Genomic DNA, 14,358 nt, shown 5'->3' with positions numbered 1-14,358 from the left:
CTTAAAATAATTCTGAAGACTTGAACAGGATATAAAAGAAAATAGCAATCACTTGTTATCTAGGACAAAGTTTCCTAATGCTTTGGTGTCTAGTTATCCATACATACTTCCCTATCTGTCATCTATCTACCTACCTACCTATCTATGTATGTGTCTGTCTATCTATTGGTCTAGCATCTGTTTTATAGAAATTACATACACATTGTTTTGTAGCTTCTTTCCTACATGTAATATACTGTGGGCCTCTTTCCATGGCATTCACGTGGCCCGACAAGCTCATTTTTAGCGTCTGCCTCCCATTCCACGGGGTGGCTGAATGGAGGATGGTTTAACCAGGACCCTTATTTGGGTCTTCCTGGCCCTCCTCCAGTTTATCTATTCAGAAGGACTGCTCTCCTTGGTGTTGGGAAATCAGAGGAAACCACCAGGCAAAACAAAAAGAATGATGCCATTTGTTATTTATTTCAAAGAGCAACATCAGTGATGAGAGGGATAAAGGAGAGTGAAAAAGAAATGTTTCATGGAACAGTTTCCATTTGTAAATATTTTATTGTAAATGGAATAATTTCCCAAAAGTGAGACTCGTTCTTTTCATTCTTTTAAAACTCTAGAAGTGTCTGAAGTATTTAAAAATCCAATCAGATTATACCTATTTAGGATGAAGCATCAACTTCTGCAGAAGTCTCCACCTCAGTGTTTGTGGACCTGTGATGAACATGGAGGAGCCAGTGCCTCCTGGATAACTGGGGTGATCAATCAACGGGCGACGTCCCCGAGCTGGGAGTTAGGAGTTGGATGTGGCTCAGGGATGCTAAGCATGGCAGAAAGGAGGACCCTGGCATGTGAAAGGTCCAGAAACTGTCCAGGGCTGCTCTGAACCTGCTTGGCAGTGCTGGGTGAGACTTTATGGAATACAGAGGCATGGGAGTCAAGGTAGTCCCTTGGGGTGAGTGGTTAAGGTGAATAAAGCAGTCTGGGTGTGCCTGGCCCTAAGACTGGGAGAAACCCCAAGCTATGGTTTTCAGTGAGAGGTGAGCACCTGCCTAGGTGCTCCAGAGGACAATGACGGTGATGATGGAGCAGGCCATGAAGAGCAGGTAGAGGCGGAAGAGCAGGGTGTCCATCACGTGGCTGAACTGCACCCACAGCTCCACCAAGCGCTGCTTCTGGGCCTCGTGGTCCGGCTGGGCCCTCATCGGCTCAGGACACACACGCAGCCCTGCCTCCCTGGGACCTGGCTCTTTCCCCACCAGCTCTACTGGCTCCTTCAGGCCTGCAGAGGGGACACAGACTCAGCCGTGGGCTGCTAAGGTCACTGGTGATGGAGGGTGACAGGGATGGTGACAGGAGCAGGGGTGGAGGGGAGGGAAGAGGACGTGAGGGCGGTGCTGACTTTTGTTACCTGGCAGGTGGGTGGGGCTGAGACCCAGGCTCTTACTGCCCTCCTGGGGCACAGTGGGGCTTTGTTTCCTGGGGCTGGTGCAGTGCAGCAGCAGGGAGCGGAGCCACTGGGGCATGGGTGGGGGCTGCGTGGTGGCCAGGTGCAGCAGGTAGGTGATGAAGACGGTCTCCAGCAGGCTGGCCACCATCAGGGACAGACACAGGGCAAAGTAGACACCTGAGGGTGAAGCAGATTATAAATAAACCAGGCAGGTTCATCTCCAAGTGTTTCTGAAGCTCTTTTCCGAATCCAGTCTTTCCTTAGTCCCCCCCCACACCTTGCCTCCTCAAGTGGAGCAACCACCGGCTCTCCTGGTCCCTCCCCCTATTCCCTGCTGCCTTTGCTGCTCCAGTGAGCAGGAGGGCCCGTACTGATGAGGGGGGTGCCGGTGGCCGGGAGCAAGTCGTTCATCATGAGCAGGAAGACGTTGTAGCCCAGCAGCAGGGTGATCTTGAAGGGCGCGCGGTTCTGGCCTTCTGCTGGCAGGTAGAAGCTGAAGGCGTCGATGGCAACCAGAAAGCCACTGGGCACCAGGAGGTTTATGATGTAGAGGCTGGGCCTGCGCCTGATGGCCACCTGGAGAGAGGGTGGGCAAGGTGGCAAACCAGTGGCTGCCGGGGGCTGTTGTGTGTATGCGACTCTGTGGTCCTGGCCAGGGTGCTTTCGAATTGGCCGTGGGGCCATCTTTTTAGATAACACAACCTATTTTACTGTGCCCTTACATGTCTCTGATGTGCTCTGATTTTGATTGCTTTTCAACCTGTGGGAATGCAAGGGTTGTGAAACTTAGGGGCCTTTGAACTGCCCATTCTGAGTAGGAGTGCTTCTAACAGCCCAGTTGCTCCTCCCCTCTGCCTGGTGGCCACAGCAGGTATGGAGAGAAGGGAGAGCCTAGGGAGCCAATTTTGGGGTAGACAGGTAGAGGTTCCTTAAGAGCCTTAGATCAAGAGGAAAGTCATGGAGTAACTGGGATCAGAAGCCAAAGTGGCACCCGGGGACTTACATAGAACATGATCTGGTCGTAGAGGTTTGTGCCCACGGACAGTTTTGGGGTGGCTTTGTTGATGCTCAGGAGCTCCCACTCTCCCCGAGTCCAAATGACTTTGCGAGATAAGTTTGTTATCTCCCACACCTCCTTGTCCATGCCCAGGACCATGCTGTCCACTGTAAGGGAGGCCCAGTCAGTTCCTTCGGGAAGTGTCCCCAAGCCTCCTGCTCATAAACCTGGATTCCTCCCCCATGGGGCTTCTTCCACAGATTTTCTTCTCTGTCCTTCATAGCAGGGCATTCTGGCTTTCTCAAAAGTAGGTTATACAACCAGCAACTCGCATGGGCAGAGGCGGCAGCATTGATTTTGTTGTGGAAAACAAGAGCGAGTCAAGGTTGTTATGGGACTATGGACCATGACTCAAACGTGAGTCAAGAACTTTTGGGGATATTCCTGTTTTCCTTCTTAATTCCCTCACTGTATGATGCTTTTTTAGTGGAACAAAACTTGAACAGCTCCACACTTTTATAATTACACATGTTCGTCATGATGATTAACTTATCCAAATCTGCCGCATGATACCTGGTGGCGTTCAGTTACTTTAATTTACTAGTTTGAGTCTGTTAGCTGCTAAAGTTTAAATATTTAAGCTGAAATGTGTAGGCATGTGGAGGTTCAGGATCCTGTGGCCCTCATGTGGGACAAGGGCCCTCCAAGATGTAAAGCAGTGGCCCTGTCTGTACATTAGTATCACCTAGGGAAATACAAAGACAAATGAGGCCTGGGCCGCACCTGCAAGAATTCTCCTGGTCTAGGGTGAGACAAAGTCTTGAAGTTATGGGTCTTTTTTAAAAGCGTTAGCAGGCAGCCAGAGTTGAGAGGCATTTATCTCAACATTCCCGAACAATATGCCCACCCCTTAAGTGCCTTCCTCTGCATCTTAAGTAGCTACCATGCATGTCACACTCACCTGTGTAGAGGAAAGAACAGAAGGTTAAGGTGCAGTTCTGTTGGTCAAAAGGGAAGTAGAAGATGTCCAGGTTGCAGATGCTGGTCACGCGCATTGGTATGCTGTACTTGACTCGCCCTTCGCTGCTGATGAAGGTGGTGAAACCTGAAGGTGTCAGGTTCACATTCATCCTGTTTGGGAAAGGAGGGAAAGTGGGTCTGTGGGTGCCCTAACCGGCTCTGGTCTTCCTCACCAGGTGTCCCCTGGGCTCCTTCTGGACTCTTCCTCCAACGTGGCTCTGTCTTGTCTCTGCTGCTGATCATGGTGCTTTGTGGAAGCCAGTCGTTAGAGACTGACCCTGTCTGAATCTGTGGCGGCCCCCGCCCCACACTGAGCCTAGGCTGTTCTTCGCAGGTGGTGTTTCAGCCCCAGATACGCACGATTCCAAGATGAAGATGTCAGGGAGCCACAGGTGTTCCGCTGATACAGAGAGTTTGTTGATGCCGACACACTCTTCCGGGTTCCAGCTGATGGAAGGGTTGTCCCATGTCTACAGCCAGGGCAGCGAGGAACAGGGGTGACTGGTGGTGAGCTTGTCCAGTCAGCCTTTCCTGTCCTTTCCAGTCTTCTCTGTGCCTTGATCCCTCCTACCCATTTGTTTTCCAAATGACCACAGGCTATCTCCCCATCTTTATTTAACAAGACGGCATCAACTAACTGCTCCTTACTGGCTTTTTCACAGGAAGATCTTAAACATGGCATAAAACCACTTAGAGCCAGGCACACACAATCTATCCGGCCTGCAGCCATGTGACCATTTATTGGGGTTTTATATGGGTCATTTCTTTCTTTTTAATTTTTTTTGTTTATTTGGAAGGCAGAGTTACAGAGAGGCAGAGGCAGAGGCAGAGAGAGAGAGAGAGAGAGAGAGAGAGAGAGAGAGAGAGAGAGAGAGGAAGATCTTCCATCTTCTGGTTCAGTCCCCAGATGGTTGCAACAGCCAGAGCTGACCCAATCCAAAGCCAGAAGCCAGGAGCCAGGAGCTTCTTCCGGGTCTCCCATGTGGGTACAGGGGCCCAAGGACTTGGGCCATCTTCTACTGCTTCCCCAGGCCATAGCAGAGAGCTGGATTGGAAGTGGAGCAGCTGGATCTTGAACCAGTGCCCATATGGGATTCTGGCACTGCAGGCAGTGGCTTTACCCAGTACATCACGGTGCCAGCCTCCTAAGCTGCCTGGGGAGGCTCATGTCCCCAGGGCCAGTCCAATTCTAGATATACCTTTTTTTTTTTCAGGAAGATTTATACCTTGAGTAGAGATTGGGACCTTCTAGCTTTCTAACCTTTAAATTACTTCTAACTCCTCAAATTAAAAAATATACATAGAAAAGGGAAGGGGGTAGTTGAATCAACCTTACCAGATCTATCCACAGGAATGATGTCAGCAGCTGGAGCTGTGCGTCCTGATAAAGAAATTCCCATCTGGGATTATTAGTGCAAAAAGATTCAGCCCCCTCCCACCTCATAGCCTCACCAAAAGTTATTCATTTATGGACCAACCATAGATCTGGCTGCTGGATCATCTTTTTCTTACTGGTTTCCCCTTGAGTAGGGACATTTCAAAAAAATTTTTTTTTAATTTTTTTTTAATTTTTTATTTTTTGACAGGCAGAGTGGACAGTGAGAGAGAGAGACAGAGAGAAAGGTCTTCCTTTTGCCCTTGGTTCACCCTCCAATGGCCGCCGCGGTAGGTGTGCTGCGGCCAGCGCACCGCGCTGATCCGATGGCAGGAGCCAGGTGCTTCTCCTGGTCTCCCATGGGGTGCAGGACCCAAGCACTTGGGCCATCCTCCACTGCACTCCCTGGCCACAGCAGAGAGCTGGCCTGGAAGAGGGGCAACTGGGACAGGATCGGTGCCCCAACCGGGACTAGAACTCGGTGTGCTGGTGCCGCAAGGCGGAGGATTAGCCTAGTGAGCTGCGGTGCCGGCCCATTTCAAATTTTAATTGACATACAGAGCATTCCAGAGAGGACAGGACTCAAGGACAAATGCTTCCTGAAAAAAAAAAAATCACTGCAACATTCTTCTTCATGGCTCTCCACCCCACAGTCTGTACAGTCTGTACAGGGTACCTGCTCTTCTCCACTGGACCATTGGGTTGGGAGGGCGGAGGGTCCGTGTTCCCTATTAGAAACTATGGGAAGATGCAGGACCAGGTCTCACCACTTCCAGGATGGCAGACAGGGTGAAGGAGATGTTGACACGAGTGGGGATGCTGTGGTTGGTGACTGGACGGAAGGCCTTTCTGTCAAACACTGCTTGGAAGATAGTGGGATCCACCCCGTGCTGGTCAAAGCCTGAACAATTGATGGTGAAGGTGTTACCTCTTCCTGCGGAGAGCAGAGAGCCTGTGAGAGAGGGCCTCTGTTTCAAGGGCTGTGGCCTCTCTGCAGAGAGAAAGTAAAGGGCATTCTAGGAGGAGCAGGTGAATCCCTGTTTCCTGGACGAAGGCTCTGCTGGCCAAAGCCCTTCCTGCCGGGGTTGGGGAGGACGGGCCGGGCTGGTAGGCAAATGGTGGAAGTCACTGTGGTGAGCTGAGTCAGTACTCCATTCTTAGTCCCATTGTTTTGTTCTCAAACAAAATCTGCTCAAATCTGTATGCAAACTTGACCTTAGTGCAATGGCAGTAACTTCAAAGAGTCCCTTAATGTCCACATCATAAGCTTTTTGGTTCCACCCAGCAATGGTCCTGCTTAGCACTGCCCTAGAACTTGTAGTCTAGGTCCCCTCAGACTTCCATCTATTGAAGGCGAGAACTGAAATGTCAGATAAGTAAAGTAAACAATCGCACTTACTAGGTAGATATGGGAAGCACATTCAAGTAGTAGAATTCTGAATGAGTTCATACCTCTTGGTGCTATGCATTAAATAAATGCTTTTCTCAAAAATCTTGTGGGCTGTTTCAAGCACTGGAATTATTAGGTGACTTCACTGAGCATGTAACGCATGCCCAATCACAGGCTTATGTAGATGTCATCTCATGGTCAAGGCCAGGGAGCCATGTGGTTCGTACCTGAGCAGAACCTTTGCCCTGTTGCCACTGTTGCATGGTCTTCTCTGCTCCCTTCTCTGTATCTCCTTCATCTCTCCATCATATTTAAGGTGTGCGCCCAGATTGGGAATAAATATTCCCTCCTGAGGAAGTATCTGCTTCTTTTAATCTCAAGTTGCTCTTCACCCTCTCTTAATGTTGTACTTAATCCTTAAGAACTGGTTTAACTGGCCCCTCTTTTTGTGGATACCATAGACAAGGAAAGAGGGAAAGGGCTGTGGCAGGTGCAGCACCAGGAGTCAGTGAAAAGATGGAATTGTAGAACTGGCAAAACGGGACTGTTTGGTAGATTCCTATGCAAGCATGAATAAAACAGGGCTGTGTACTCACCAGCGATCTGTCTCTCTGTCACAGGAAGGAAATGAAGAGGCAGCCATTATGGAAGGACTGTTTAGCCGGCTAACTCTGAATGCCCTCCAGGGGCTGCAGGGCATCTGCGTGCCCTTCAGAACTGCACCCTGCCCTTCCTTGTGCCGGTCCCACCTTACCTTGGAGCAGGAGGCTGACAGCGAGGCAGAGGAGGAATCCCCTGCTGTCTGGCCATCTCCCGTCCATCTTCCTTTTTTAGACTTGTCTCTGGGGACTGCTCAGGAGACCCCCAAAGTCTCAAGCTTAAAGGAGCTCGGACCTTACCCTGGTTCCTGATTTTGAATGCTGCTCCTGCTGGGTGACCACTCCCTAGTGAGAGGCTGTGGCCAGAGAGATCACAGCTGAATGTCTGGTTTGCCCCTGCCCAGGTATGCCTTCCGGGCTCTACACAAGCGGGAAGTCGGGCCAACGCTGGGGTGAAGCATCCTATTTGGCAGCTCTGTGCTGAGATCAGTAACAAAATAACTTGCCTTAATTAAAGAATGTGGGCTGGGGAAATAAGGATTATGTTCTTAGAAGGCCAGGGAATTTGCCTATTTTGAAAAAGGGTAATATTTAGTGATTTGCTTATGAGTTGTGAATATCTTATCGCTGGGGATCATTCTAAATACCAAATTGCAAAGCTTGTTTCGTACTTTCATCATCTGTCTTCTCTGTTTTCCCAGCAGTCCTTAACTAGATTTCCTCTTTCCAGTTTATCTGCCTTTCTCATTCATTCTCCCCAACCAATGTTCTCCATGCCTTTTTTTTTTTGAAAGATTTATTTATTTATTTGAAAGTCAGAGTTACACAGAGAGAGGAGAGGCAGAGAGAGAGAGAGAGAGAGAGAAAGAGAGAGAGAGAGAAAGTCTTTCATCCAATGGTTCACTCCTCAATTTGGCTGCAATGGCTGGAGCTGTGCCAATCCGAAGCCAGGAGCCAAAAGTTTCTTCCGGGTCTCCCATGTGGGTACAGGGGCCCAAGGGCTTGGGCCACCTTCCACTGCTTTTCCAGGCCATAGCCGAGAGCCGGGACTCAAACCGGCGCCCATATGGGATGCCGGCGCTTCAGGCCAGGCGTTAACCTGCTGAGCCACAGCGCCAGCCCCTCCATGCTTTTTTTAATCCTATGCATTGATTGCATGATAATAGAAGTCATGCATATGTTGCCAATAGTTGTTATGTTATCATAAACTAGTATTCTCAGCTTACATTAATATTATTGCCACGTGCCAATATTATGTCTCATGTGAGTTTTCTGTGTAAATAATTGGACCAAACGAGTGAATTGGAACAATTTTATGTTAAGTATCTTGATTATATTTTCAGAAAGACTTGTAAATGTTTTCCTTGCAGAAGAGGTGAAGAGTCAGACCTAGAATACTAAAGACTCTTTATTCAGAATGGACAGTTATGACAGCCCTAAATAGAAAGTGCTGAGAAAGGCAGGAATAACTTAGTGGCACAAAGCAGGAAAGCAGAGGGAGCAAGGTGCAATATCTTCTTTTAGAGGTTGGCCATACCTTCAGTTCTTCAGCCCTAACAGCTCTGTTAATAATTTCTTCCCTTCTTTGGGAACCTGGCCAGCTTGAAGCAGAGGTTGACGGGAAAGAAAGAAGGGAGAAGAGAAGAAGAGAAGTAAATCAAGGTCCTGGGGTGGAAAGAGCAAATAGGGAGGAAGAGAAGGCAGAATGAGAGTTGTTAGGAAACCTGCTCAAGGTTTAGGGCCCTCTTTGGTGACTTGAAAGGGTTTATCTGGGAGACAAGTTAGTACCTGGTAGTATAAAAGTACTGGCTAGCCCAAGGAGGAGGCTATTGGGAGGCCTGGCTCCCAACTGGTCAGGCTACAGATGCTCTCCCAAGCCCAGCTAGGTGGTCCTGCACATACAAAGTATGCCTTTAAAGCAAGCCAAGCACAGACATGCTCAGATTTAGAAGGCCAGGGCCAGGCATGGCATCCAGGAGGTGGATGGATGCTCAGACAACAGCAAGAGATCCTGGGACTTTTGGTTTGGGGCCAGAACACAAGGCAGAGATTTGGGGGAAGAACTCTGAGAAAATAGGTTATTGTTCAGGTAGTTCTCTGATTTAAGAGGGAAGGATGTGCGCTGAGTGTGACTGAACATATCGGCACTTATTGAGCCCAAATTCTGTAAGACTGGCCCCATTGTAACTGTGTAGGACCAAAGTACCAAAGTGACCTACAAAGTGTCCCACAAAATGTCACTGTGTCTGGAACCATGTGCACACACTCTTGGGGCACTGGATTCCTGGACTGGCTAAGAGTGAAGAGATTTCAAGGGTGAAGTCTAGGAGTGCCACATTTAGGTGGGCTACCAGACCTTGAACCCAGGAAAGGAGGGCTAACTCTAAGCCCTGAATATCTTATTTTCTTTGAAGTTGGCTGAAAAACTGGAGTGGACCTAGATCTATAGGTTGGACTCAGAGTAGATTTAGGTATGGAGATGATGAGGGCAGGAGAAATAAGGCAGCAAGGCAACTTCAACTCCAGAACAGAAATGTCAGGTGCCATTGCCATCATTACTGGGCCTGCTGGTGATAGGTAACATGCTGAGTATTTTGCTGCATGCTGGGCATCAAGTGTCTCACCTTCTACTTTACTTAATCCTCCCAACAAGCCTACAGTACAGATATTGGGTCGGAGTATGTAGGACAAGGAAATGTCGTCAACTAAATGGGGAGAAGGCAACATGACCTTGTATTTCGGACCATGTAAATTTGGAGAAAATGAAAATTTTGTCATTAACCTAGAGAATCAGACACCCACAGTCAATTGGTCATCTTAAAAAAAAACACCCAAAATTATGAATTAGGGATTAGTTTCAAATAAAGCAATAAAAATGGCAGTACTTAAAATAACCTGGGTTGCAAGTTTTACCTTATGGTTTATAGCAACTCACAAGAACTTCCTAGTCATTCAACAGAAACAGTCAACAGAGTGAAAAGGCAACTGATAGAATAGGAAAAATATTTAGGAAGCCATATACCTGGTAAAGGCCTGATATCCAAAATTTAAAAAGGAACTCCTACAACTCACTAGCAAAAACAAACAAATAAAATTCAATGAAAAATGGGCAAAGAACTCAAAAGAGGCATTTCTTCAAAGAAGAAATGCAAATGGCCAACAGGAAAGATTGTCAGCATCACTGATTACTAGGGCAATGCAAATTAAAACCGCAATGAGATATAACCTCACATATGTTAGAGTAATTATTGACAAGCAAATAGACAAACAAAAGATGACAAGTGTTGGTGAGGATGTGCAGAAATTAGAACCCTTGTACATTGTTGGTGGGGATGTAAAGTGGTGCAGCCATTATTGAAAACAGTATGATGAGTCTTCCAAAAATTCAAAATAAAACTACGATTTGATGCAGTAATTCCACTTCTGGTTATGTATCCAAAATAGCTGAAACCAAGATTGCAAAGAGACATGAGTTATATACATTCCAGTGTTGATTACAGCATTATTCACAATGGCCAAGCTTTGGAAACAACTTAATTATTCATCAAGGGATGAATGGATAAAGAAAATGTGATATGCACCTCCCCCCAACCACACACATACACGCACACAAATACACACACACTCACACATTGTAGCCTATTATTCAGGCTTTAAAAAGAAGGAAATATGGGGCTGGCACTGTGGTGTAATAGGTTAAACCTCTGCCTGTGGCACCAGCATCCCATATGTGCAATGGTTCAAGTCCTGGATTCTCCTCTTCCAATCCAGCTGTCCGCTAATGGAGAGAACAGAGGAAGATGACCCAAGTGCTTGGGTCCCTGCACCCACATGGGAGAGCCAGAGGAGGCTCCTCGCCCCAGGGCTTCGGATCAGCTCAGCTCCGACCATAGTGGCCTTTTGGGGAATGAACAGCAGAGGGAGGACCTCCCTCTCTCTGTCTATAACTCTGCCTCTCAAGTAAATAAATAAATAAATCTTTAACAGAAGAAAAAAGAAGGAAATTCTGCCATCCAGGATGACACGGATGAACCTGGAAGGCATTATGTTAAGTGAAGTAAGCCAGACGCAGAAGGACTAATACAGACGGATTCCATTTACGTGAGCTTTCTGAAATAGAGAAACAGAGGGGGATGGCTTTGCCAGGAGTTGTGGGGAGGGGGAGGAGAAGGTTGCCTTTCACCATGCGTCAAGTTTTAGTTACACAAGATGAAAACGCTTGCGATCTGCTCCACGGGAAGGTCCCTGTAGTTAACAACACTGTACTGTGCGCTTAAAACTGCTGGTGAGAGAGTAGATCTCACATGCACCATTCTTGCCTCAGTAAAATAAAACTGAAAAATAAAGAATCATGGAGTTTTTCAGCATGGGGACCAGGACTCTTTCTCCCTTCGGAATTCTCAGAGTGTGCAGGGTACTCTCAGGACACACACAGCCTTCCCCAGGGGCCAGCCCCCCGCTAAGACAGGTAAGTATGTACTTGCAATGCCTCTTTAGGAGGCATACTTGCTCTTTGGAGTTCATTCCAGGAGAGAGTCTCCTGTCACAAAATGCCTGGGGCACTCTCTCCTGGGAGTGCCTGCCTCCTCCCTCCCCTCCCCAGGAGGCTCTCAGAAAGGGGAGGTCAGCAGCTTCAGTAGCTAGGATGTCATTTTATTTCACCTTTTAGAATATTCACCTTTCAATTACTATTTATTTGAAAGATAGAGAGAAAGAGCACTCCCATGCTTCCATTGCTGGTTCATTTCCCCAAATATCCATGATAGGTGGTTCTGGGCCAGGTGGAAGCCGGGAGCCTGGAACTCATTTTGTGTCGCCCACGTGGGTGGGGGGACCCAAGTGCTTGAGTCATCACTGCTGCTTCCCGGGTGGGCACTAGCAGGAATATGGAATCGGAAGCAGAGCTTGGACTTGAGCCAAGCTCTCCAATGTGGGATGCGGGCATCCCCAGTGGCATTTTAACTACTGAGCCAAACGCCTGCCCCAGGGATATCCTTTCCTACGGCTGTTCCCTGGAGTGTCTGGGGAGTCTCTGGGACTCCCATCTTCACTCTTACACATGTCTCTCCCGGGTCAGACTGTGGGTTCTTGGGATGGTTCAGAAGCCTTAAGCCTACCTGAGGGCCATTATAAGAGGGTCAGGGACTTCCTCTACACCCTCTTCTTCTTCATTGTGTTTTTGGAGCCTCCCTCTTGGCTCAACCTATCTCTGGGATTCTTGGATACTCAGTCAGGACATCATTTGGACTGAATTTGGGCTTTCTCTGATTCCTTGGGCAGTTCTGGGGCCCACTGGGGTCTCGATCAGCCTGGGTGCCCCCAGAGCAGATCTGGAGCCTCGGCACTGTTGACGTTTGAGCTGGGATGGGTCTTTGCTTACAGGGCTGTCCTTGCATGGCAGGATGTCCAGCAGTAGCTCTGGCCCACCAGGTGTCCCTCCCTAATTGTAATCATGAATATGTCTCCAGGCACGGCCAAAGATCCCCCTTAGGGTAAAACCCCATGTGGTTGAGACCATCTGGCAACTTGTTCACTTAGGTAACCCTTAAAGATCCCAAACAACAATAGGATGGTTGCCATGTCTCCTCTCACCCCTGTGCTGACTGCCAGGGCCATCGCTGGCCTCTGTCCTTGGCACCATGCACAGTGAGCAGCCCTGGAGATTCCCTTGCAGGCTTCTCAGTGCTGGTAACTGCAGTCCCTTTGGCTGTCCTCTGGTGACTCAGGGATATGTTGGTTCCCCAAGGCTTCAGGTTACCAAGGTCAACTTCTTCCAAAGGGCCAGGTGAGCTATGGTGTGGGATCCAGAGGCAGGGGCCCCTCTGGCCAGTCAGGAGGGCTGTGAGTAGACTTGAGCTCACCCATCCTCTGAGATGAGGGCATGTGTCTCCTATCGGGTTCCCAAGCCCCAGCTGGACATTGTCCTGCCTGTGGCACATAACTGGTTCTGGCTAAGAGTCATGCAGACTGGCTGCACAATTAGAGTCTGGGAGTTTCAGAAAGGCTAGCTAGGTTGGGCTTGGGAGCACTTGGGACCTTGGGGACCAAGGAGAGGAAGAGGCAGTTTGAGCCAGTGTTAATTACATGGCTGGGCTGGGTGACTGAGGCCTTCATATTTGAACAGCAGCCTCAGATCTATTGGAGCATACCATCAAGTCAGGTGTGGATGTTTCTAGAAACCCTCGCTCTTGGGGGGATTGCCTGCAACTTGTTACAGCTCTGTAACAGCTCCTGCTGAGTCACATGAACAAGGCTTTGGTCAAGGCTGCCCCATCCTCCGGGAACCCCTCGTTTGGAGCATGGCCTCAGTCAGCACAGCTGGCCTTCCAAGAGGGTAGAAAGCCATGGTGAAAAAGCCACGGTGAAGAATCACCCCTGCAGCTGTGCGGTGCCACAGAACCCTCCTTCCTGCTTTGTACCTGGTCACCACCTCAGAGAGCTCAATCCTACTTTGCCATTTTCTGGATTAGCCTTCACAGGGCCCCCTGTGTGATTTGTTTGAAATGCAAATCTGACCATGTCTCTCTCATGCCTGGAGTCTTTCAGTGACTCCCATTGTCTGGAGCAGTTATGTTTTGATTGCTGGGCCTGAGGATTTGCATTTCCAACAGGCTTCCAGATATGCTGCTGCTAATGCTATTGCCGATGGTGGTCCTGGGACTATCTTGGAGAATCATGGGTCTATAGGATGCCATCTGTCTCCTTAGCATGAGAGAAAACATGCCGTCTGGCTTAGCTCCCACCTAGCTGTCCTTTTTTTTTTTTTTTTTTTGCTTTGGATTATATGTTCAGAAACAGTTGTATTTATTTATTTATTTTTAAAGATTTATTTATTTACTTGAAAGTCAGAGTTGTACAGAGAGAGAAGGAAAGGCAGAGAGAGAAGGACAGAGAGAGAGAGAGAGGTCTTCCATCCGCTGGTTCACTCCCCAGATGGCTGCAATGGCCAGAGCTGTGCCGATACAAAGCCAGGAGCCAGTAGCTTCTTCCGGGTCTCCCACGTGGGTGCAGGGCCCCAAGGACTTGGGCCATCTTCTACTGCTTTCCCAGGCCATGGCAGAGAGCTGGATGGGAAGTGGAACAGCCCGAACTCGAACCGGCACCCATATGGGATCCCAGCACTGCAGGCGGCGGCTTTACCCGCTACACCACCGTGCTGGCCCCAGATAACAGTTGTTTTTATCCGCAACATACGTCACAGTTACCTCATGGGTATTATCTTTTCCCATAAATAAGAAGCTTAGCTCAATCTTAGCAGTGCAGGTGGTAGTGCTCAGGAATTTCACATTTTAAACTAGAATCTAGAGCTGACTGTAATACAGATGGGCCTTGAGCCACAGTGGGAGAAATACTGTATACTGACCACACAATATGTTCTGCTCTCTGTTTCTCTCACCCTAAAATATACCTTCTATCATCATTCCTCTGCCCTGCTAATAAATTCTTAAAGATTCAGCTTAGCCCAAAGCATCCAGTCTTCTAGGAAGCCTTCCCTTCCCACACATGCATGCATATGCCCGTGTGCGTACACACATG

The 14,358-nt window shown here is 48.5% G+C and overlaps 1 protein-coding gene across 1 annotated transcript; it reads right to left on the bottom strand.

Annotated features, from left to right (window-relative positions):
- Positions 1 to 1,043: 1,043 nt before the first annotated feature.
- Positions 1,044 to 7,044, bottom strand: LOC133748667 (5-hydroxytryptamine receptor 3C-like). The gene is made up of 9 exons (XM_062177603.1): positions 6,978 to 7,044; positions 5,601 to 5,767; positions 4,795 to 4,839; positions 3,819 to 3,928; positions 3,400 to 3,569; positions 2,445 to 2,605; positions 1,813 to 2,017; positions 1,403 to 1,618; positions 1,044 to 1,273 (listed from the first exon to the last, which is right to left on the bottom strand). The coding sequence occupies exons 1-9, from the start codon at positions 7,042 to 7,044 to the stop codon at positions 1,044 to 1,046; spliced, it is 1,371 nt and encodes a 456-aa protein (XP_062033587.1).
- Between the last annotated feature and the right edge of the window lie 7,314 nt (positions 7,045 to 14,358).

The sequence above is a fragment of the Lepus europaeus genome, chromosome 2 (assembly GCF_033115175.1).
Source record: "Lepus europaeus isolate LE1 chromosome 2, mLepTim1.pri, whole genome shotgun sequence".
Lineage (NCBI taxonomy): Eukaryota > Metazoa > Chordata > Mammalia > Lagomorpha > Leporidae > Lepus > Lepus europaeus.
This window is presented reverse-complemented; position numbering and strand designations above follow the sequence as displayed.

Bases quoted from the DNA above. Each gene is read 5' to 3' on its own strand.
- LOC133748667 (XM_062177603.1), bottom strand. From the start codon at position 7,044: ATGGACGGGAGATGGCCAGACAGCAGGGGATTCCTCCTCTGCCTCGCT. The intron at 4,840-5,600 runs GTGAGACCTGGT...TTTCTTTATCAG, and splicing joins TGTCTGCCATCCTGGAAGTG to GACGCACAGCTCCAGCTGCT. The intron at 2,606-3,399 runs GTGAGTGTGACA...CCTCCCTTACAG, and splicing joins CTGTTCTTTCCTCTACACAG to TGGACAGCATGGTCCTGGGC.